The sequence below is a fragment of the Ylistrum balloti genome, unplaced genomic scaffold (assembly GCF_031769215.1).
Source record: "Ylistrum balloti isolate Yb309-2 unplaced genomic scaffold, AGI_CSIRO_Ybal_v1 Utg370102, whole genome shotgun sequence".
NCBI lineage: Eukaryota > Metazoa > Mollusca > Bivalvia > Pectinida > Pectinidae > Ylistrum > Ylistrum balloti.
Window position 1 is genome coordinate 322,828 of NW_026782128.1, and position 23,129 is coordinate 345,956.

The 23,129-nt window shown below is 32.4% G+C and overlaps 3 protein-coding genes across 3 annotated transcripts in view; 2 read left to right on the forward strand and 1 right to left on the reverse strand.

The window, feature by feature from the left end:
* Window positions 1-1,892: 1,892 nt before the first annotated feature.
* Window positions 1,893-15,205, forward strand: LOC132550028 (cell cycle control protein 50A-like). The gene is made up of 8 exons (XM_060214024.1): window positions 1,893-1,956; window positions 2,581-2,714; window positions 3,226-3,369; window positions 3,872-4,082; window positions 5,296-5,406; window positions 5,846-6,067; window positions 7,390-7,555; window positions 13,185-15,205. The coding sequence occupies exons 1-8, from the start codon at window positions 1,926-1,928 to the stop codon at window positions 13,225-13,227; spliced, it is 1,062 nt and encodes a 353-aa protein (XP_060070007.1). The 5' UTR covers window positions 1,893-1,925; the 3' UTR covers window positions 13,228-15,205.
* A 2,873-nt stretch (window positions 15,206-18,078) lies between these two features.
* Window positions 18,079-21,291, reverse strand: LOC132550035 (transcription initiation factor TFIID subunit 11-like). Its single transcript, XM_060214031.1, has 4 exons — window positions 20,929-21,291; window positions 19,896-19,983; window positions 19,194-19,290; window positions 18,079-18,830 (listed from the first exon to the last, which is right to left on the reverse strand). The coding sequence occupies exons 1-4, from the start codon at window positions 21,276-21,278 to the stop codon at window positions 18,697-18,699; spliced, it is 669 nt and encodes a 222-aa protein (XP_060070014.1). The 5' UTR covers window positions 21,279-21,291; the 3' UTR covers window positions 18,079-18,696.
* Window positions 21,292-21,749: 458 nt separating this feature from the next.
* The window catches only part of LOC132550049 (serine/threonine-protein kinase tricornered-like), a 69,427-nt gene continuing 68,047 nt past the window's right edge, over window positions 21,750-23,129 (forward strand). Inside the window, exon 1 of the mRNA XM_060214048.1 lies at window positions 21,750-21,920. Coding sequence (XP_060070031.1) covers window positions 21,750-21,920 — 171 coding nt within the window. The remainder of the gene's footprint in view (window positions 21,921-23,129) is intronic.

Here is a 23,129-nt window from a genome sequence, read left to right on the forward strand (position 1 = left end):
TATGATTTTGGCATTACATACCTGGGACATGTCTAGTTCGAGGATATACTGTCGAGGAGAATACGACGCAATATAAACAGTGTAGACACAGGCCAATGTCCAGTCCTCGTTGTTTTTCCTCTTGTCGTGGTCCCGTCATCAGTGTGTTTAAGTGCGCATGAAATCTTGTACCTAAGGTCTATTTAAATCGTCCTCACACTGTATTAATTAACATGGACATGTGCCACAATACAGCATATTTACAGATCGTGCCCACTGCATGTTTTCATCCGAAAAATTCAGTATTATTTCTTACTTTCCGACATAAGAGCACCGTTGTGACATGATGGTCCATTCAATCTTGAAAGTCACCTGTTAACCTTCTAGTGTCTCCCCAAACACTGACACTGGACAATTTCATCCTAAACTTATCATAGCTCATGTCTCTAGCAATACAATACATTCTCCCAACCTCAATACAGTTTAACAACAATACACACTCTTGTAACAGTATACAGCAACATGACCTCGCGCGGGGCTCTCTTCCTCCGTTATCAGCCAATTAATATGAACCGCGGACTGCCCCCCCCCCCTCCCCTTCGGCGCAAGCTTGAAGATATTGTCTGGTCAGGTTCCTGGTCTAGTCTAGTATCGTAGTTTGAAATTCTTTTATAAATTATGAATCAGTGGAAATTTTCAAATTATCAGTCCAGTTGTTAGTCGATGCAGCTATTACTTTATCGAATTAGATATAAATATTAATACAACTTCCCTGACACATTAACGTTTGATTCAAGGTCGTAAAACACTACCTTGTATCAGGAAAGTAACCTAATTAAGTGACATTGAATGATAAAAACCCCTCCATTGCTCCTACTTTGTATTTTCTGTTCTTGATAAAAGCAAGGCGATCTCAGCTCGTCTTTCAATCCCTACTCTACCCAGTTGTTGCCTCACGTTATAAATATTTAGGACCTTGCTTGAGTTTCCAATTGATATGTATATAGTGATGAAACGAGCTAAACTGAAACATTCGTGATTAGTTTCATAAATCAACTATGAAATAGAATCGAATTGAAGATCATTTTTATCGCATAATCGTTCATTCAATCAAATATGGTAGACTATACGGATATTTCCACGTAAACTTGAAGCCATTTCCGTTCCGTTTAGTTATCATTATTACACGAAGTCACACTCCTGTGAATATATGACGTCATTTTATTACCCTAAATGACGTCACAATAAGCCATACAACACATGTACAATAAACCAAAATATGACTTTGATTTGTGATATGTAGCCAATCTGCATTAAATAGCCATTTGACAATTTTGTCGATTGGCAAGAAGGGATTATGTATACGTCTCTGGTTTATCAGTCCAGTTTAAGATTTTTACAAACAAATATGACACTGTGTAAAAGTTTCAATTTTGTGAATAGTTTAATCTGTTTTCAGGCTGATAATGACGGTTTGTCTCATCCTTTTGCATAATATGAAACATGCCCCGTTTTCTGCGAGTGTGTGTTGTTTTTCATCAGGAAGAGCTGTTTTTTTTTCAATTTTATTTTTCAATTTGAATTTAAAATTACCTCAGTATTTCTGAAAGTGATGTACACTAGATTTTTATTCCAATTTTATTCCGAATCATTCCATTTCGAGTCATTCTAATCGGTTTTCAAGGAGCTGGTCCGAGATTGAGTTGACAATATGAGACAAACTTGGTCCGCTACTTTCCGTGATCTTGTTCTGTGAAGATCTTATGAATTAATACGTGCTTGGTAGAACGAAGTGGAATTGTTATTTGAATTCGTATCTGGTCATACAGTACTAAATTTTACTACTAATGGGGTGTTGTTTTTTAGATTCACGACTTACCTCCCCTCTCCAGAGTTCATCAACATCTACATCAGGTGGCGCCACGTTGATCTCTAATTCCGGCAAAATGGAGGAAACGAAGAGTAGAAGGCCCAAAGGTTTGTAGTGTATTTTTTGTACCATTACGCGATACAGATCTAATATTTATGTTAATACATCAAACATGAATACGATTCTTTCACTTACTACACAACTTTAGAGATGAATCGAGATGATTATTTCGTGATAAAATATGCCCACCTTGGGAACGAAATAACAACAACAAACAGTTGTCCGACAGGTTCACAATATCGTTACATGAGCAATGGGTTACCTTAAAACACCGGAATTTATCACAAATGTTCGCAGATGGTCGCATATTCAATATTGATTGCAGATACTACAGTTGCCCGTGTCTTAATGAAACAATGTAAAGGGCTATACTTGAAATGAAAATCGAATGAAACCACCCCTACTTAAATCTACAATTACTGCATGTGCTAGTTCGATTTCGCAATGTTATTAAAGAACAAATCAACACTTTTTATATTATGATAATAATGGAATATACTACCTGATGTTAATCATGTAATTAAACCATTACGTATATGTACCAGGCTTCTGTCTGTGAGGCTTTCCATCAATGGGCTGTTAAAGATAATAAATATAACACAATCCCATGCATTGTGTTGTCAAAAATAAAGTTTATGCTTACATAAGTGATGGATGAATTGTTATTGCAGAAACAAAATTTAAGCAGCAGAAGCTTCCAGCATGGCAGCCCATTCTGACAGCAGGCACAGTACTGCCGGCATTCTTTGCTATTGGCATTGCATTCATTCCACTCGGTGTTGCTCTTCTGATCACATCCAATTCTGTGAGTATAGATTTCTAGTTAAGAAAGCAAAATGATGATTTTGAACTTATTACACTGTAAATATATGTGTACAGATAAAATAATACTATAGTATGTTTATTGCAAGTTAAAATTTTGAATGTTTTCGGGTCATAACATATACCATATGACATCTCTGATGAGTTCATACCAGCAGTCACCAATATCACATCTTGAGATAAAATAAAAAGAAATCAAACCTGCTATGAAATATTAAGTTTAGTGATAAATTGATAAATGACTCAACTTTGGTAACAAAGTTGTATACCCATAGAAAGTGATTTTATGTCTTACAAAAGGTTACAGTCTTGTTTTTGAAAATGAAGAGTATAATTGACTGAACTACACAGGATGGATCGTATGACTTTTTGGATGAGGTCGCTTATATAATTAGTTGGTTATATTGTCTCATGAGATCAAGGATTTGAACTGGTTTTTGCATTTCACTAAATGTTTTGTATTTATGTAACTACAATACTTGATTTTTTTTCAGGTCAAGGAATTTACTCATGACTACACCCAATGTACAACTACGGCTGGAGACACCTGTGCTTCTCAACTGGCAGCCATTGGTACAAACAACTCGGGATTTGTATGTAACTGTACTGTAACATTTACTTTACCAGAGGATTTTGAGGTTTGTTTTGATTCCATGAATTGTTCTTTTCCAACATTAACCTGATGCCTGCTAATAAGCCCACATATATCAAAGTTCTGTAAAATTGTAACAAAAACTATTTTATTGTCATGCAATAAGTTCTGTTTCAATTAAATTTCCTATCATGGACCCCTGGGCTTATTATAAGACGAATAATTAAGTTTAATCAATGATAAGTCATTTTCTGTGATACTATACAGTAATTGACAAGTATTTTCTTTTTGAATTTTTTGCTATATCAATTCACATTCAACTTCAACATGACAATATACAGAGTTATTGAGATTAAATGCAATGTTTGTGGTAAATGAATACTCTATTAGAAACTAAGGCATATCAAAATTAAAACATCAACTTTAACCTATTTTATTGGATGCTTGAATTGATATTCTCCTTATTGTTTATGGTACAATGATCAGTTTGTATTGTCTTGGTGCCCTTGGTAATGATTTTAAAACTCAGACTTGGTTTAACCTTACAGAAAGATGTGTATTTGTACTACGGATTGTCAAACTACTACCAGAATCACAGACGATATGTACGGTCTCGTGACGATAACCAGATACATGGAGATTCTGTCTCTGCTGGCTCACTGCTGTCTGATTGTGAACCCTACCTTACCAAACCATTCAACTCTACCCTTACCTTACCTATAGCACCTTGTGGAGCCATTGCCAACAGTCTGTTCAATGGTAATTTTTAATTATCTTCTTGATTTCAGAAGTTAAGTACAGGATAATCTTATTTTATTGCCACATATTGTAAACCACGCTCATATACTATCATAAATTTTATCGGAACAGATTTCTCTTCACTTAAACACACCTATTGCCTTGCCAAACTTGCATATTACAACTTGCCACAATGTTTAAAGAACAGTTTTACAAATAGACCTTTGCATTCCCCCAATAACACTGCCACAAAGTCACAGAATTTTCATGTCAAATGGTCTGCCAATCACAGCCACGATCAGTTGTGTACACTTAACACAACAACATTTAAATGTTTGTTTAAATAATCTATACCAGAGTACTATCACTTTGAGAAGATTTTTGAACATTACTTAACACTATTCAATGACATTTTCATTTGAAGTTAACTGTTTTTTTCAATTAGTAGATGATGATCTCAGATTCTTCTGTATAGCTTGTTGTAAGACATATGTGCATGAACAAATGAAAACAAAAATGTCAAATTCCCAGATTTGTGCCACATATCAATAATCATGATTCTGATTGAAGAATTTCAACAGGCTTCATAATGTTCAAACTATTTTTACATTGAAAGTTTCCATTCATAGAACAGGTCAATGACATGATAAGCACTCTTTCGGCCATAAAATCCATAAGTCTAGACCATCAGACAAGCTGTTAATTTGCATTTACAATGCAATATGCTAGATGTAGAGTGAATACGAGTGAAGAAATATGCATTGTTTATTTACAAATAAAGGTCTTTGGACGGAAGGTGGCAATATAAAGAGGTTTTACTTCAATTTCAGTATACAAAAACTGAAGAGAATTGGGATTTTCTTTTCAATGTGGTAAAAAATTAGAAAATGTTTTCCTGAAAATAGAAAAATGAGATGAGATTGACACTGATAGGAGTATGTTGAAGTTTTAGAATTGCAAATGTTTTTTTTTAAGGTAACTAGTTACACATTGTCTGGATTCATGTCAGTAGAGATTTTGATATTTACATCATGTAGTTTATAGGAGAAAATTGAAAGTAGACAGCATTCTTTCATACCTATGCTTTAAAGAGGTGACAAATCCTTACTTGAAAGACAGTGTAGATTCATTAGTAACTAGTTCAAACTTCATTGACAAAATATCTGATATGTTTTATCTTAAAAGACCATCTAATGTTTTGATTAAACATTACACATAATTCAAATTTCTACAGACAGCTTCAGCCTGACTTACAATGGTGGCTCATCTGCTGAGTCTGTGACACTTCTGAACACTGGAATAGCTTGGCTGTCAGACAAGAAGGACAAGTTCAACAATCCTGCCAGTAAGTAGGATACAATTCAATATATATATTATTTATTTGTGTACTGTCTTTCATTCACTCACATTTTATGTTGCCTTTAACAATCAAGATTCCCTGCCTTCAGATTTGAAATTGTAAGCTTGATAAAATACATAAACATTAGGTGAAACTTTTTATTTAGAATGTCTGATTAAACAAGTCTCAGTTTATATAAATGTTTGAATATGAAAGCAAATTATGTATAATGAGTGTTAATGAAGCTTTACAATGAAATTTTCTTTAGTTAAATTTCATAGCTCTTTTCAGTTGTTAAGTGAACGTCCTACAGTACTACAATATTGTTTTATCATTATTAATCTTTTTTTTTCATTAGTAAAACTATGGAAAAGTACAGAAAAGAAAATAATATAAGTATACAAATATATTGCATACACCTTTCCTGTACATCACTATTTATCAGGCTGGAGTGGCTTCACCAACCCTCCAAGCTGGCCCAACAAATATGCCTGGACACTTGATGAGAACAACACTGACAACAATGGCTATGTTAACGAAGACCTCATTGTCTGGATGAGGACTGCAGCTCTCCCAAACTTCCGCAAACTTCACCGCAGGATCAGTCATCAAGGCACCTTCCTGAATTCCCTGCCTAAGGGCAACTACACCATCAATATTAACTATGGTATTTATTTTTTGTGTTAACAAGTAAGGAAGATTATGAAAGGAGGCGGGGCGCAACTCCGAAAAATCTGACCCTCAAGTAGATTTAGTTAATTTTCATATCAACAATTCATTTGGATGTTTGGTTCTTTGAAACAGTTGTGATCCCCCACTGAATAACTATAGTATTGCGGAGCATCAGGGGATAAAACACAATCATAACTGATAACTTGTCTTAGATATTGGTTCCACCTCAGGACAAATGATATCTTTGGAATCATTGAGATTACCATCCCATAACTTGATAGCATTGCTTGACATCAAGAGATTGACAACTGATCTCTGTCCTCACCCCAAGGGAACTTGAAGCTGTATTTGTGGAGTGAGGCTCATCAGGGGAAACATTTTACTTCTAAAGTAATGTAAAGTTTTGCATCTTGCCTATTGTTACCTGTGAATTATCAGGTTGAGGGCCCCGATGGAGGCAAAAAAAATTCATACATGTGTGTATGATATAACTAAAACTTTTGGTTAGCAAATAACGTATGCATATATAGGAATATTTCTACATAGTGTATTTTATTTATTTGTTGAATACAATTAATTTCCAACTTAGCATAGTGAATTAATTATAGTGTTTTTTTCACATATCAACATTATAAAACAAAAATTTCATCACTGGGTCATGGGGTGACGAGGTCAAATTCTAGAGTTTGTCTACATTGTCGGCAGGTTTGATGCAGGTTACAAAAATACATTACGGGATTATATGATCTTAATCAACATGGCCTTCATTAATATTTAAAAGTATAGACACTGGTGGAGAGGTGTTATACTGTATGTAACATTAGGTCCTACCTATGCATTTGCAATCATTGAAAGCCTCAAACAAATCCAATATTTTATATGTTTTCAGTATAATTTAAAAATACATTCACAAAATAAAGGATTATTTGTGCAAAATTCATCAGTAAACTTTATTTAATGTCACACTGATTATCTTGATAAACTGTCATCTATTATCTGCTTATAACCCAGAAAATAAATACCTCTTTCATGGGGAATTTATTTATATTCAGAGGGGAAAACATACTAATTGGGGAATACTACCCTTTTCTGGTAGTAAAAGTTGTCTCCATTAATCTCTGAACTGTTCATTTTGATGATGGTTTATATAAAAAAGTTTGAAATAAGGAAATCTTGAAACAAAGTCAACAATAAAACAGATTCTGCTGTTCCATATTTCTTCGTAAAAAATTAAAAGTTCTTTGATATTAAGGAGTGATAGAAAAATGAGCAAGATTTGAAGAGCTATTTAAAAAGTTTGTATATTTCTTCTGTAAGCCTACCCAGTGACTTCCTTTGATGGCACAAAGCATTTCATTATCTCCACAACGTCCTGGCTGGGAGGAAAGAACCCATTCCTTGGGATTGCCTACATTGTAGTGGGAAGTATCTGCATCCTGTTGGGAGTTGTCTTCCTCATCATTCACATCAAGTATGGCAAGAAGTAAGTAATATGTTTGTTTTCATGTAGTACTGTTTGTTTATGCTGGTCATTAGAAAGCACATGAATTAAGGATAGCTTAGTACTAGATATAGGTTTTAATATGCTGTTGTTCCCTGTTGTGAATCACTTTCTGTGTGTCAGACAAATTGTCTCAAATTGCATTATATTATGTGGTATGCACTAATAGGTCAAAAACACTGTATGGATAAAGTTTCTTTCAATTTTTGAAAAAAAAACTATGGTTGTGAGCAGCATGATTGATGTGTAAATAAAACCCGACAAGCTAACTAACATATCTATTTGGTATTTGTTCTCATGGAAATAGATATGTAATACAGTAAATGTTGATACAAGTTTTTACATTTATGATGATAATTTGGTGCAAAAAAGGAGAAATATTTTTACTGTATATTCACTTTCCTTCAAATTCTAATTATTTTAATTTCCATTCTCAATTAATTTCTAAAAAAAAAAATCTGTTTTCATTCTTATGTATAGTCATTTTGAATTCTAATATTTCATCAAACATATTTTGTCTTTCCTTATGAAAATCAAACTCAATTAACAGAGACTGTCTTTGAAAATTAAATTATTTAATTAACTATACAAAATAAATTGATGCTATATTTGTATTTGTCCGCTTTGTTGCCTTTTCTTCTTACTATCTATATCTGATTTAGTATTCATGGAGATGAAGGAAACAGTTTACGTTCAGAAAATGAATATTTGTAAGTGGAAGGATTATTTGTATAATATAACTACAAGGACTACAAATTGTAGTTACATGTATTGCATTTACCAAACATTTGATATTTCGTTAAATCCCTCTTTGCACATCTAAATAAATCATACACATTATTTACAAATAAGTATATCACCAATCAGCACCCCTGTACTGTAAATCACTTATGTTTCGTGTGGTATTTATATTTTTGTTTATACACGAGGAGAACCATTTACAAATTAAAATCTCCAGCAGTTATTTGTAGGAATCTGTTGATGACATCCTTGTAATTCTGTCGTTAACGTGTTTTTACTTCTGTTTACATTTCCCGGAAAACATGTTACGAAACCTCATGTTAAACCCTGCACACTATGTCTTGCCTATTGAGGTCCTTTCAATTTGCCTTGAAAACAAAAGCATATTAAATGTTCATGATTGTTTCTTTTGTCTTCATACTACCTTGTATTCTGGTAAATACAATTCAATATGGACACAATATGTATCACATGACTACGGGTAAATAACTTTTCAAGTATAGTCCTATTCAAAGTCTTTTCTAGATCAACGTTTGCGAAATCATGTGTTTGTGAATGTGTCTGCAGATGTGAGTTCACGAAAATGTATATATGAAATAGAAGTAATTTACAGTACATGATGGTAATTCCTGATTAACTTAATGAGTTTTTAATTTGTTCATTAAAAATTAAACCTATTAGAATATTCCATTGTAAACAGTACATTCCTTTTAATGTATTAAGCAACAAGTGACATTATATGTTGTGATATAAAGTTGATAATATTGTATACAGTGTGAATACTGCACTCTAGATAAGTATACAATATCCAGTTTTCAAAATATGTTTTATAGGAATAGTTTTGCATTTTTCACTATTAAGGGAAACTTCATTTTGAATTATAAGACGAAGTATACTGGCTATTTGATAATATACCTATATTTATGTGTAGTATTGTCTACAGAGTTCATTCGAGTAAGTAACAAGTTTATACACAGTTGGAAGGAATTGCATGGGGTTTTATTTGGTTCCTTTGTAAAATTAGATTATTTGTTGAAGCTTTGGAGATGTTAGGATTGTTGAGTTATGAGGGATGTGTTGCTTGTTTCCTTTTTTACAAAATGTGTTGTGAAGAAATAACTTAGGAAGCTGCTTCTGAAATAGTTGGCATGGATTATAAGGCAAATTAGCAGCTAAACATGGAAGAGTTGTAGTTGTATAGCATCACATGATTATTGTTAAATTTACATAAATGAACCATAAGTGAATTGAAATACCAGTTTCAAAATTGTGATAAATCTGATACTAAGAGATAGAGTAGTAGGATATTAAATTTTAGTGAGTCCTACAGGAAAAGCATGAAACCAGTAACAAAAAATTTGAATCCTCAGAATTGCTGAACAAATCACTGTTTGGAACAGTCTTAAGACAAGATCAAAAACCTTGGTTTGATTGAAATTCTTTGTCAGTTACATGGTTCTGAATCTTATCACTATCAATATATGTAGGGCTTGGAATATAATGAAGGACATGCATGACTCTGCCGAGGATGATGAGAATGAATAAGGTAACAGAAAACCCTGTCAATATTTTTGCAGTATCATCCCTTGCTTTTTTGGCAATATACAGCTAGGATTCAATGCATTGTTTTTCAGGATGTAAATATAAGATTTCAGTTGTATAGTACATATATTGCTATTCAGCTTAGCTAGCTTTTGACAATATCTGGAAGTTATTATTTTGTATAAATCATTCATTTGAAAAGGTTTCCCCAGCATAAAGTGGGTATGTATTAACAAATAAAAATTTAAGCAATAGATTTCTGTAATGTATGAAATACATATTTCACATTTCAAATATTTACTGGCATATGATTGGCCTATATTTTTCTCATAGTATTTTCAAATTAATATATAAACTAACTAGATCTAGTTCTTTATATGTATACTGTATTATTTTTGATTCTAGACTGAACTCTAATGCAGTGTGCCAGTAGTTTCTGTAGCTGTGCACTAGAGTTACTTTCATTGCCTTACCTGATCCCAGCCACTACTTACAAGCTCCTCAAACCATTCCTTTTAGATTTGCTAGAACTGTAGTATACTTTGTATATATGCTAGAGATCTATATGTGGGATTTTCAGCAGCAGAAAAGCTACTCAAAGGGGTTTTGGAAGGGGAATCTGTTCCAAATTGCCAGCTAGATAGAAGAAAAAGAAAACTAGTGGTACTGAGTTTTCAATTTAGGTTCAATTGTTTATAATTTTACTGACATTATTATACTATAAGCATTCTTATTTTTGTGAAATATAATTTTAGCATATTTTCATATTTAGCAAATAAGGGCAATAATGAATTAGCACATCCTCATTAATTTATATAGAATTAACATAAAGATACAGCAATCCCATATCTATATTCTAGCTTAACTCTTTTCCTGTTGGAAAAGTGTTTAGATAAGATTAGCGATAAAACATCGATATTCACAGTACTTACAGTAATTGATGTGTGAGTTTACAATAGAGATAAATTGAACAAGAATATTTATATGTTTGTATTTTGTCTTACATATTTATTGTATATGTATATAGGAAATGAATTATTAGATTTCTAATAGTTGCATCGCAGAAATTTGAATTTAGATAAATAAAGAAGTCATCTAAAACATGGAGAGATTAATAAATTTGCTTTTTCCACTGCAAAGATGTCCACAAATTAATAAAGAATTGATAAATCTTACTTTATTTGAGTTTTGACAGTAAAGTTTTTCAGTCGAATTTCTGTACAATATTTCAGTTTATTACAACGTATTTCAGGTATAACGACATAAGGATGATAAGACATAAGGATGATAAAGTCAGGTTGACAACCATGTGTTTATTAGTCCTCTTCCAGACTCTATCTCCAACACTACTAGTCACTTTATCATCATACTTGGGGTATAGGTAAAAAAATTAGGCAATTTTACCTACATTTTGACCTTTCACATCAGAGAAAAAGTTTTCTTTACAACAACCATTTGTAAAATAAAAATGAAACACTGTAAGGATTTGTAGCTTTAAAGTTGAAATATTCATCAAGCAAACTACAAACATCTGTTTTTCTATCTAACATATTTCTCATTTCTCAACAAATGCAAGAGGCATGTTTCTGACACACAAAACCCACAAGGGAGGTAATTCTGTCCAATGGAAGAACTTGGAAAAAGAAACAATTTGATAAGTTTTCAAGTAAATGTATTTGACGCAACTATATATGACAATAAGAATCTATTAAACTGCAGCTGTATATGTTTGAGAAAGATTAATTCTGTTTCAGGTAGACATTCTGTGACATCTCTCATGAGGTTTTGTAAAGGGAATATCAGCCCTTTACTATTGAGGTTTAATGTATAGTCATGTAAAAAGAAAAACAAAAGAATATAGCGAACACTTAAGTAGGATATTTACCTTGACTATGGAGTACATACAATCCAAATGAGTTAAATTATTTCTTTTTATCCTTAATATGTATATATGAAATACTACTTAATATATATTTCCAGCTAAAAATTCTTTATTTTTGACCTGTCAAAGATATGATGTGACATGTGATGTCTTTGGATAACTGGAGTAGTTTAATACCTTGACATCTCAGATAAGTTCAATCACTCTAATTTTCAGACTGTAATTAGTGGAGATATGGCCCCTTATTCAATTACCAAAACAGTGTCCGCTCGATATCTCAATTAATTTTAAACAAATCAACTTCAAACTTGAAAGGAAGGTTCAATACCATGATAACAGAAATAAGTTTGATGACCACATCATTTCAAATGTAATTCAAGGAGTTATAGTCCTTTATTCAATGATCAAAACAGTCTGCTTGATATCTTGATTAGTTTTCAGTGGGCCAACTTCAAATTTCATATGGAGGTTCATTGCCATCAAAGTTAGGACAAGCTGGATAACCACATTTTTTGGCTTGTAATTCATAGATTTATGTCCCCTTATATCAATTACTTAAATAGTTTCTCAATATCTCCAGTAGTTCCCAATGAAATCACTTAAAACTTCATATGGATGTTCACTATCACAGTTGCTCTAACAATTTTGATAACCAAAGCTATTTGCCTGTCACTGAGTTATTGCCTTTGTGGCGCTAAAAGAACAATAACTTGATTGTTATCACCATTGACGCTCAGTGGTTTACTTTGGTTTCCTTCTACATTACACAACTAGCGCTGTCTGAATGACTTCAATATGTTGATATGACATTAAACATTGCTTTCCTTCCCTGTCTTTGCTGCAAAATGCTCATTCAGCCTATGACAGGTGTATCATGTACCGCCTCACTGCAGTCTGATATCAAAGTATCAAACCGGCAGTGAAACTTGTGTATTACTTTAATTTTTCAGGAATTTCTTGGTCCGTTCCATTCAAAACATGTGTTAAGTTTACATCAAATCTATTACATGAATGTCAACCAAATTATCTCAAAATATCAATGAGAGTGTAAGAATGTGGTTATGTAAAATATTAGAAGCATATTAGAATTCAATATCTTGCAGACATTTAATTTTCCTATAAAAGTGAGTTGATGATAATTTTACTTTTGATGCAATGATGAAATATAAAATAAATGAGTGTTGATTGCAGTCACAAAAAGTCACACAAAAGTATGGTACTAAAAGATGTGCAAAGATAACCTGGTATGATGGTTATGAAATTTTACCAAAGGCTGGAATTTCATCGTGTGCTTATTTTTGTGTTATGATGTAATTGTTCCTTAAAAGATACTTTTTTGTAAAATTAAAAAAAAAGATGTTTAGAATATTACTTAAGACTGCATTGAATGTTTTTTTCTTTTTAAATTTTGATGATGTTTACATTAGATTTGATTTCTCTCTGCAGAGTCTCCGAGACCATCAATGTAACCAGCAGAACTGCATATTGAGGTAGAGGAGAATTCGCCAAGCAAGGGAAGTAATCTGGAACAAACTTAAAAAACATGAACTGGAGGTCACTGGCAATATCAACTACGTGCAATTTCTAGAGGACTGGCCTCCTGTTCAGCTGTAGTGTACTTGACCAAAAAAACTTACATATTACCTTGTGGATATAATATCTTTTATTGTTGTGTATGTGAGAAGGAGTTGGTGCATGTGTTGATATTGTGACATTGTATTTTACAAGTGTTTGTTTTATGACATGTATTAAAAATTGAAACAGATTAGTAGCAAACAGAAAGTACACTTTGTCTAGATTTCATATGTTTGATAAATTACAAGTCACTTGTTTGTTGCAAACTCTTGTAATATTGTGTTGGAAAACACAGAAAAAATTACAAAGCATACCTGAAGGATGCTTTGCTATCTTTTTGTATTAGGAAATTTTAGATCATGATTATAGACGGTTAGATTATTGATAATGAGTGGAAATTGAATTTATTTGTTACGTGTCTTTAAGATTTTTTTCAATTTTGATTTTAAAGACGGAATATGTATGAATGTTGATAAGAATAAGAAATGACATGTAGTTCAAGAAGATGTGTATGAATGAAGAATGGAATTATGAAATCCCAGTATAAAATAATAGTGACCTTAGTCTAATTCTTTAATTCTCAAATCATTCTTGCATTATATTTGAGTAATCATATCTCGCAATTCAAAATAATATTTCTATTTAAGAATATTTATTAAGTAGCATACATAATTGCTATATTTATTTAGATACAAATTAGACCTCTATTGCTTTCATACTCTTTTGTGTTCTGTCGCCAAGTATAATGGTCTTCATAGTGAGCACGGATAAGTCTTAGGGTTACTCAGCTTTCAGGATAAATCTAAATATATGTACATGAATATAAGAAAAAAAGATATATGCGAGGAAGAGATAATCAAGAGTCTTATCTTTAAATTGCCATACACCAACTTTTAGACCTTCAGTGTTTCTCATTTGATACTAGTCTTTATGCTTGATTGATAACTTATTATATATATCAGTTTACTTTTGAAATCTGACTTCACCATCACCTAACCTCTGGCACATGCTTTTAAAGCAAGCTTTTCATGTTTTAAAGATATTAACCTTCTGTTCATTTGTTGCCTCATTTCAACCAAGTAACATTCAAATACGAAAGAATGAAAGTCAGTTCAAATGTAGGTTTCATTACATTGTAATGTTTGAGAATTCCTGTATCAGCTCTGGTATGTAATAACCGAATGGTCCAGTTGTCTTTGACATGTTGATGAAGCCAGATTTCATTGTAGCTGATTTTTGTTTCAGGGCACCAAGGCAAGGAACATTCACAACTCCAGTTTTAGAATAAACATATCAATATTCAGCTAATCATTAAAATTGGGAAAACTTTGTCCTAAGAAATTTGTAACTGCATTCAGGTACATCAATTAAAAATGATTTGTATTATATCTCATAGGTTGCTAGCAGCTAAAGGTGTAACTCAGTAGCAATATTTTGGTAATTCCTGCCTTGGTGCTCAGACTCAGTCATTTGATATGATGTCATGGCTACATTGTAGATGTTATACATGTATATACAAAATGTACATACCGGTATATTGAAATATTTATATATAAAGAGACTGTGATTTTAAATACTATTATGATAAATGAAATGTAACGGGATTGTGAGAATGATGTTTATTTCACAGATGAATAAATGGTTTGGTATTTCTTAACACAATCACACTGTACTTTTTTTCAAACACAACTCTGAAAATTTCGTGAGGTTTTTTTATTGTTCTATAACTACCATGAATGCTTCTATATTGAACATATCATCAGTGAGCCAAAGCAAAATGTGTTTAGAACTGTTCAGATGTGTTTTTATGCTTTAATCAGCTTTGGAATAGATGTGTTCTATTTGTTTTATCTTATTGCACAAGTGTGTATTGAATAAAGTCTGGAACTGTGCATTGGAATTCTTACTGAAATTGTTAAGTTCCTTTGAAATAACATATTTTGAATTCATGTCTGAAAGGTTCATTTGAATGAAAATCAAGTTTGAAGTTTTCCATTACGTATACAAACTTACATCATCAAATTTGTGCTTACCTGTTTGTACTCTATTATATAGAACACTCATGAAGGTAGATCTGAATGTCCGTGTGTGTGAATTAAAAAAGTTATCAGTTACAAGTAACAAGTTATAAGTAAACGTTGGCCCTTATATAGATATTGACAAGCCAGGATTATTAAAAGTCATACCAAGGATCAAGGGAAAACCAATGATACTGTACTTTGTACTTTTAAATGTTCATGATTGTTTTACACTTTACCATATATTTAACTTATAGCTTATTTTCTTTGTATTGTCAGAGGGTGAAGTCATCAGTTGTTTATACATACAAGTGTACAGCATAGTAAGCATTGTCAGAGGGTGAAGTCATCAGTTGTTTATACATACAAGTGTACAGCATAGTAAGTGAATGTACCGGGTAATGAAAGTTGGGTAAACAATTATGGCTAATATGATGATTTTTTAGTAGTTAATTGGAAATGTTGGATTGGATATTACCATCATCTGAGGAAAAAGAAGACAAAGATCTTTAACTTATCTGGTTTTTTGCATTTCCATTTGCACCTCTCTTTCAATTTTCAATTCTTTTTTCATCGTGTTACTTCGTGTTAACAAATCGGAGAAATTTACTACTTTAAACAAAGAATGTAGACTTAATGTTTTTTATGGTGTGGTGGATTTGTTTAAAAACATGTGAAGTTGATGCAATTCAGGTTTTAAGAGTGATTTAATTAAGTCTTTTAGTGTGAGAAAGAAATATAACTATTGAGTAGATTCTTTACATTCCTTTAGGATTAAAATCAGAATACACATATTGTTAATTAAGATTTGAACTGGAAATAGTTGTCATTATGAATAATCATATTGTTTTTTTATTAATAAATTGATCATTATTTATGATTATATATATATATATATAGTTTTGTCTCTATGTATTTATAATAGATATAAAGTAGGGTTTAATGATAAAACTCCTAAACAAATGACATGATGTCACTCTCACAACAAATGACATGTCACTCTCACAAACAAATGACAAGATGTCACTCTCACAAACAAATGACAAGATGTCACTCTCACAAACAAATGACAAGATGTCACTCTCACAACAAATGACATTATACTCTCTATCATGACATGTTTTGAATAAAAGAAAGAATAGTTTTGCATGAAAATGAAATTTTTATGAAATCTGGGAAAAGACTGATTCGATGGTTGAATTTTCATCTTGTCAAGATATCCTGTATCTGGCACCAAGTTCATGCTTGGTAATAAGCTCATCTATGTCTAACGATATTACACCATCTCTTCCCAAAAATTGAATTTCTCTCCCAGGTTTACAATTGCAATATTAACACAGTATCCTTACAAGTATTATGTAGATGTTTTCAGGATATGAACTCCTAGTGTGTCAATCATGGATCTTACCATTTAAACACATGAAGATGCACAGACTACTTCACAAAATTGCAGGTATAAGACACACTGATCTGAAACTTCTTTCTAGTACTAGACAGAATAGAGGCACTTTTAACACAACCATCTAATCACACTAATTTCCAACTTCGTTGGTTGATTCCCTACCATCTCGCATGTTAGTGCTAGTACATTTGTAGTCAATGAAACATCACATTACTGGTTGTGTTGTAAGAAGTCATATTCTATTCACCATCTAGTAATGTTTTAATAATGAATGTTGCAAAAGGTAGAACTTTCAACTAGGGAAATGGTCGGGAGAAAATTTCATGTTTTACTCTGACCACCTATCTAGTTCATACATTTTAAATGATTAGAGATTTAAAACATCTTTTCCAGCACAACCGTGTCACACCTGATGAAGAGCTATTAAATTGGTAAAAGTGAATAAATTTGATCAAGGAAAGAGAAAGAAAAAGATTCAGACAGTGGAAAGTCTAAGTGTAACCTGGAGATTTCTAGTTCTAATTAGAGCTGTTTGAAAACAGCATAGCTCACCTATTACCGACTTATCACCAGTGATTCTCAACTGACAGGTATGGGAAATGGGATCGATTAATAAAAAAGTTAAGTTTACAATGTTAAAATACCATTTTTTGAAGGAAAACATTTCTTCTTTTCATTGAATGAATTGTACAACATAAAACCACCTCTAATGCAATTCCATCATCCTATCATTGAACTATATATTAGAAACTTATCTACCTTGAAGCAAATCTTTTAAGTTAAAACAACAGAACTTGACCCAATGCTATTTTCTGTTAGAGAAAAATACTTTCACATTTCTATATTAAATGAATCACGCACCCCAAAACAACCCTCATACCAAATATCAGCATCTTAGGATATACATTTAAAAGTATACTAGAACACGAATCCCACACCAGATTAACTAACCTCCTACTAAATATCTGCATACTAGAACATTTACTTCATGATATACTAGATAATTTCATATAACTTACAACAAATCTTTTACTTAGCTGGCAATGCTTATGCTAATGCCAGAATGATTCCAAAGACCCCTATTTTTAAAAAGGTGAGCTAAAAATGACCCAAACCTACAAGGACAACATATAGCATGATTAGAATTGTGTTTGTCCAGTTGAATGTCCCCAATTTCAAATTATTTTTTCTTTACTTCTTCAAAATGAAAGAAAAGGGAAAAAATTGTTATTTAAAACTTGTGAAATTGTTAGGTTGGTGTACTCTACTGATACTCCACTTCTTGTAAATCATTATTATTGTTTTGGTGAATTACAGTTGCATAAAAATTATAATCTCACTCACATAGAAAGTAAAAGCATTTATTCTGAATGTTTCATATGAAATCAATCACATTAAAGGTCAGACAGTCATTAAATTGTTTTATTTCTATTTTCACAAGATCAAAGTTTCTTAATTGTAACGAGACTTTTCTTCTACAGTAATTAAAACAAATTTAAATCCATATGTCTGAAGTTATTAAACATTCTATGTCGTGATTTATCTTAAAGTCTGAAAATTATTATGAATTCAACAAATCACCTACAAACCATAAACATGGAAAGTTTCACTCTTTTTTTTAAAGAAACAAAGTAGGAAACAAGATTTATATTTCTACCAATTTTACTCATTTCTGTGAATCTGTCTTTTATGATAAAAAGTTACAATAATGACCATTTGTGATGACTTGTACTGCTGGCTCTTACTGGTCTGTTTACTGACAAGCTGTAGCACCTGAAGGCCAGCAACACTATTGAAAGTTCCAACATGTTTTCCTCCTGAAAGTATCACATCTTCGAACTTGACTAAACAAGGGCATAATTCTTGTATGCCTTAACTGATACTCCACTGTTGAATTGCTTGCTTGACAGTGTGGCTTGATAGCTGGAGACATTTGTTTTGTGAATTGTTCAGTTTCCCTCCATCAACCATTGAGTAAGGTTGTTTTTGTCTTTGTGTTGGGAATGTTTCTTGCGCTCTTGAGGCGTCTGACAGACTCACGAAGGTGTTTGGGCTGGATAGGCCCTGACTCTCCCCACTGTTTCATCACATCAAGAGCTGTTTAAAATGTTGAATTAAGCAAATTATGAAAAGAATTCATACTAATCTGTAATACATGTATCGACTATATAGAATACAAGTATATAAAGTCAAAAGAAACCATCACAGACTTTCTGATATAGAAAACAACAAATTTTTAGATTTCAACTAAATACTAGCAGGTCATCGTTTTCGAAAAAAAATACTCCAAAAATTTCTTTTTCAATTCAGAATATACAACCACTTTATATTGACATTATAGAATTATTAGATGAACCTGGTATAACCTGGAATTACTACTGGCAGCAACTTAGATTTCAGCCATTATTGGCAGATCCTAGGTTGTCTATGAGGATCTGTGAAGAATCAAGAACCACTCACCTTCCTCAACTACCTCCCCAACAAAAACCTTAGCAATGCCTGACATGGCGATCACAACATTCTGGGCTACCCCTGATCTTGTAATGGACTGCATCAGCTTAAATGTCAACAGAAAGAATAGTAAATATAGATTAAAGGTATACTAAAACTTATGCTTCACATATGGCAGACGTGTAAAACTATTAAGGTATATAAAACACAGGCATAACTTTCATTAAAAAAAAGTATCTAGACATCTAGATTATTATTACTTGAAGTTCTCTTTATACAAATTATGTTATCTTTGGAATATTCTAGTATGACCAGTGACCATTTCCTGTCAAAGATCTCTAAATTTAACTGATCACTGAAACTTAATCAGATTAACAATGGTGACATGTTTTTTTCTTTTCTTTCTATTTTTGCTGCAGTTTTTTAAGAAATTTTTAAGAAAGAGTCATTGCCATTGTTTTCAATATTTCGATCTTGTCCAGGAATCTTAAAATTTTGACAGATCTCACTCTGTAGCATCATCTAGTCATGCTTTCTTCGGTGGAATTTTTGCCATTTTAGCCCACAATCACTGAGAGGGTCTTACCATCTTCATACCTAAATATCTGTTGAATGGTGACTACATTTTTTACACAAACTAGTGAAAAATCATAACAATTAGGTTTCTAATGTTTTACGATTATCAAACATGAAATGGAATCATGTTCTCACCCTCTTTACAGCGGCCTTTGGAAAGGCGGCTCTCCTGTACATTTCATAGCGGTTAAGTTGTTCTTCTGTAAAGTTTGAAACCAATACTCTGAAATATTAAACAAATATGAAATAATGAATACATTTATGATAAAATCTTTCATTAAACAATGTAGTAAGTACTAGGAACTGTTATTTTTTGAAATCCTTTAACAAATTTTAATACAGTACTTATTTATCACAGCTATAGTAAGGAAATAATTATATAACCAAGCTATTGACATCATTTTTCCATATTCTGGAAATTAGATATAAACAATTAGATATTAGGAAATAAATTAGAAAATTTTAATAACATATGAATCCCCCATTTCCACAAATTTCTTGTGTGAAATACTTAATGTCTGGTTCAAATAGAATTTCATCAAAAATTTCTACAAAATATTGACATGTTTTGTTTTATGCTGATGTTCCCAAATTTTACATTTTTTAAACTTTATTTACCTTATTCATTGATGAATTTTCAGAAGTTATCAAACGTGACCCTTGACCTATTAACTTAACCAATGACCATCTTAATATGGTAAGGTGTAGAACACAATATCATTATATTGGGCAAAACAGCAACCAAATCTGTTGAGTGTTTCTCAAGATATGACATTGATTCAGAATGCAACAGATGGACATGGGGTAAAGTAACACTATGTGCCGCCCCATTCCCGACAAAGCTAGCAGCTATTGAAATGTATCAAGTTTTTGAGTGTTACATTTATTGTAAAAACAGATGCAAGTTGTTTCGTATCAAACCATTTCAAGAATCCTGAAGACATTTTGAAATAGAACTTTTGGGACTTGTGCTGGATGTTTCTAATCACTTTACCAAGTGTCTTAACTCAGGGAGGCATGATGATATGTCAACACATACTTTGAAGTAAACATATCAACAATGCATGTTTTGACTTATATAATCAATGGTACATTAATCATTGCCATTTGCTATCCCTTGCGTTTGTACTGAATGTATTCAAATGAATTAATATCATGATTAACTAACTGCATTTTCAATCTTTCTTCTTCCTGTTTTTCTTTTTTGTGTCGATAGACTCTCATTTCTTCTTCTGTTGGTTCATATTTTCGTTTTCTGTCAGGAGATTCACTGGCAGCTTTACTTGAACCACTTGTTTTTCTCTCCCTTTGACTGCCACTGGAGGTTGATGGGCCAGGTATGCTATGAGATGACAAGGATTTTTCAGGGCTAGTGTCACTCTCCGATTCCGAATGCCCTGACTGTTCGTTTATGTGATCACTTCCCCCCTTGTCACTAGCAGGAGATTTGGATGTGTCTTTCAGAGGTGATATACTTTCATCAAAACTCGCAGGCTTCTCTGGAGTGTCGGCACTCATCCTTTCTCTAATTTCTTTCCCGGAAGTACCAGCTGTGATACTCAGTGTAAATAAAGTGCTTGACAGCGTACGAAGATTGACCCGTGTAGAACCAAAACGTTTAAGAGAGGTAGAAAAATTCTGTTTTTCACAGGTGATTATAGATGAAAACGGAAATATTTCATTCTAATTAGGCGATAATTGATATTTAGCTTGTTTAATAAAACTTTAAAACGGTTTCATAGTTGTTAACATAAAAATTTAATGCAAACACTGTGATGACAGCTCCGTTTCCAAAATATTGCAAAATAATCAAGGAAAATCGCGTATGAATTTCAATCCTCAGACATAAACAAAAGTTTTTAATTCATTAGAAATAACCTTGATTTGTTTTTTTACTAACATGTATGAATTCAAAGTTAAAAATTGAAACAAAATATATGAAATGTGATAATTCATCAGAGAAGCAGTAAAAAATATAAGAACTATTTTATGAGCAGATATGCCGATGGCGGAGGAGCACATTTCCGCCTCGTAAGTTCACGGTCACCTAAATCTCGACTGAGCAAGGAAAGAACCCGTGAACGTAAAAAACAGTTTGGATGTAGTAACAACTCAACCGCTGCAATTTGGAGACTCAAGAATAAACTCCTTAAGGCCAGGGTAAGATTTAAATAGCAAATCGAATGATAGTCGGAGGTGTATTTACATTTGTTTCTGCTTTGTTGTGACAATATAAGTAGGCCTTCAACTCGTGTATTCGATGACCTCAATCGTCGAGCTCAAAAGATGTTGAATTTGTTAAAAATCTATTGCGATCAATTACATTATGGCGTATTTTGGTGAAATTAGGACCTCTGTATTAAACCCGCCATTTCGATTTTTGAATCTGGTCATGACAGTTATCAGTAAATGACAGATTCAAAGAATTCGGAGTTGGTTAATTTCGGGTAGCTCACTCATTGGAAAATACCCTACAGTACTCGAGTAAGACGTTGCTTTCACGAATCCGTTGTATACAGTTTCCTTTATCAATTTAACTTCAGGTGAAGGTGTTGGAATAATCAATTTCTGATATTGGCGTTATGGATTAGAACATTTCACGGATGGTTTAATTTATATTGTTTAATGTGTCAAACATGTATCCAACTAACTTCACAATTACACATACACATTTTCAGTACCCTAAAGGAGTAAGTGTATGAAGCTGTTAACAAACCACAAAATTTTGTCATCCTTAATAGTACTGACCACAAAGTTGTGATTGTGATAAATAATTGGAGAACATTTACATTTTTTGTACTTTCCCAGTTCTACACACTGACACGCATCAAAATGAGGGTTCCTGTGTATTGTAATACTGTGTTCCACTTTTCCCATTATGTGTAATGATTAAATTATAAAGAAGTTTGTAGGAGAAAATATGAAGGTTGTTGGTTTGTATTATAGAATTAGTAAACTTCAGATTTCAGTTGTTTCGTTTGCAAACATTAAAGGTTAAATTCACTATTTCTTATGAATTTAGATATGGTTTTGATCCAGTGATATCATTCTGATGTTCTATGCATCTAGTGTTGCAAATTCAACTTAGCTTTAGCAGATCAGCCCCCACTTGTATAAAACATCGCAACCTGAGATTTCCTCAAGTCGAGATTTTCCTCAGCTGATATCTCCTCAAAAACAGCTTGTATAAAATTTTCTCAAGGAACAGGAGGAAGGCATCGGCTAGGATGTCCTGAAATTCCTTGAGGAAATTTCATACAAGATATTTTCAAGGAGATATTAGCTGAGGAAAATCTCGACTTGAGGAAATCTCAAGTTGAGATGTTTTATACAAGTGGGGACAGGTCCTAAACTTTAAGCAGTTTTTAT

What these genes read in the sequence shown, in the direction of transcription:
- LOC132550028 (XM_060214024.1), top strand. Translation starts at nt 1,926, where the DNA reads ATGGAGGAAACGAAGAGTAGAAGGCCCAAAG. An exon ending in CTTTACCAGAGGATTTTGAG is followed by an intron (nt 3,370 to 3,871) that starts GTTTGTTTTGAT and finishes TTAACCTTACAG; the next exon opens with AAAGATGTGTATTTGTACTA. An exon ending in CACCATCAATATTAACTATG is followed by an intron (nt 6,068 to 7,389) that starts GTATTTATTTTT and finishes TTCTTCTGTAAG; the next exon opens with CCTACCCAGTGACTTCCTTT.
- LOC132550035 (XM_060214031.1), bottom strand. Translation starts at nt 21,278, where the DNA reads ATGAGTGCCGACACTCCAGAGAAGCCTGCGAGTTTTGATGAAAGTATA. An exon ending in CAAAGGCCGCTGTAAAGAGG is followed by an intron (nt 19,291 to 19,895) that starts GTGAGAACATGA and finishes TTGACATTTAAG; the next exon opens with CTGATGCAGTCCATTACAAG. An exon ending in TGGGGAGGTAGTTGAGGAAG is followed by an intron (nt 18,831 to 19,193) that starts GTGAGTGGTTCT and finishes CATTTTAAACAG; the next exon opens with CTCTTGATGTGATGAAACAG.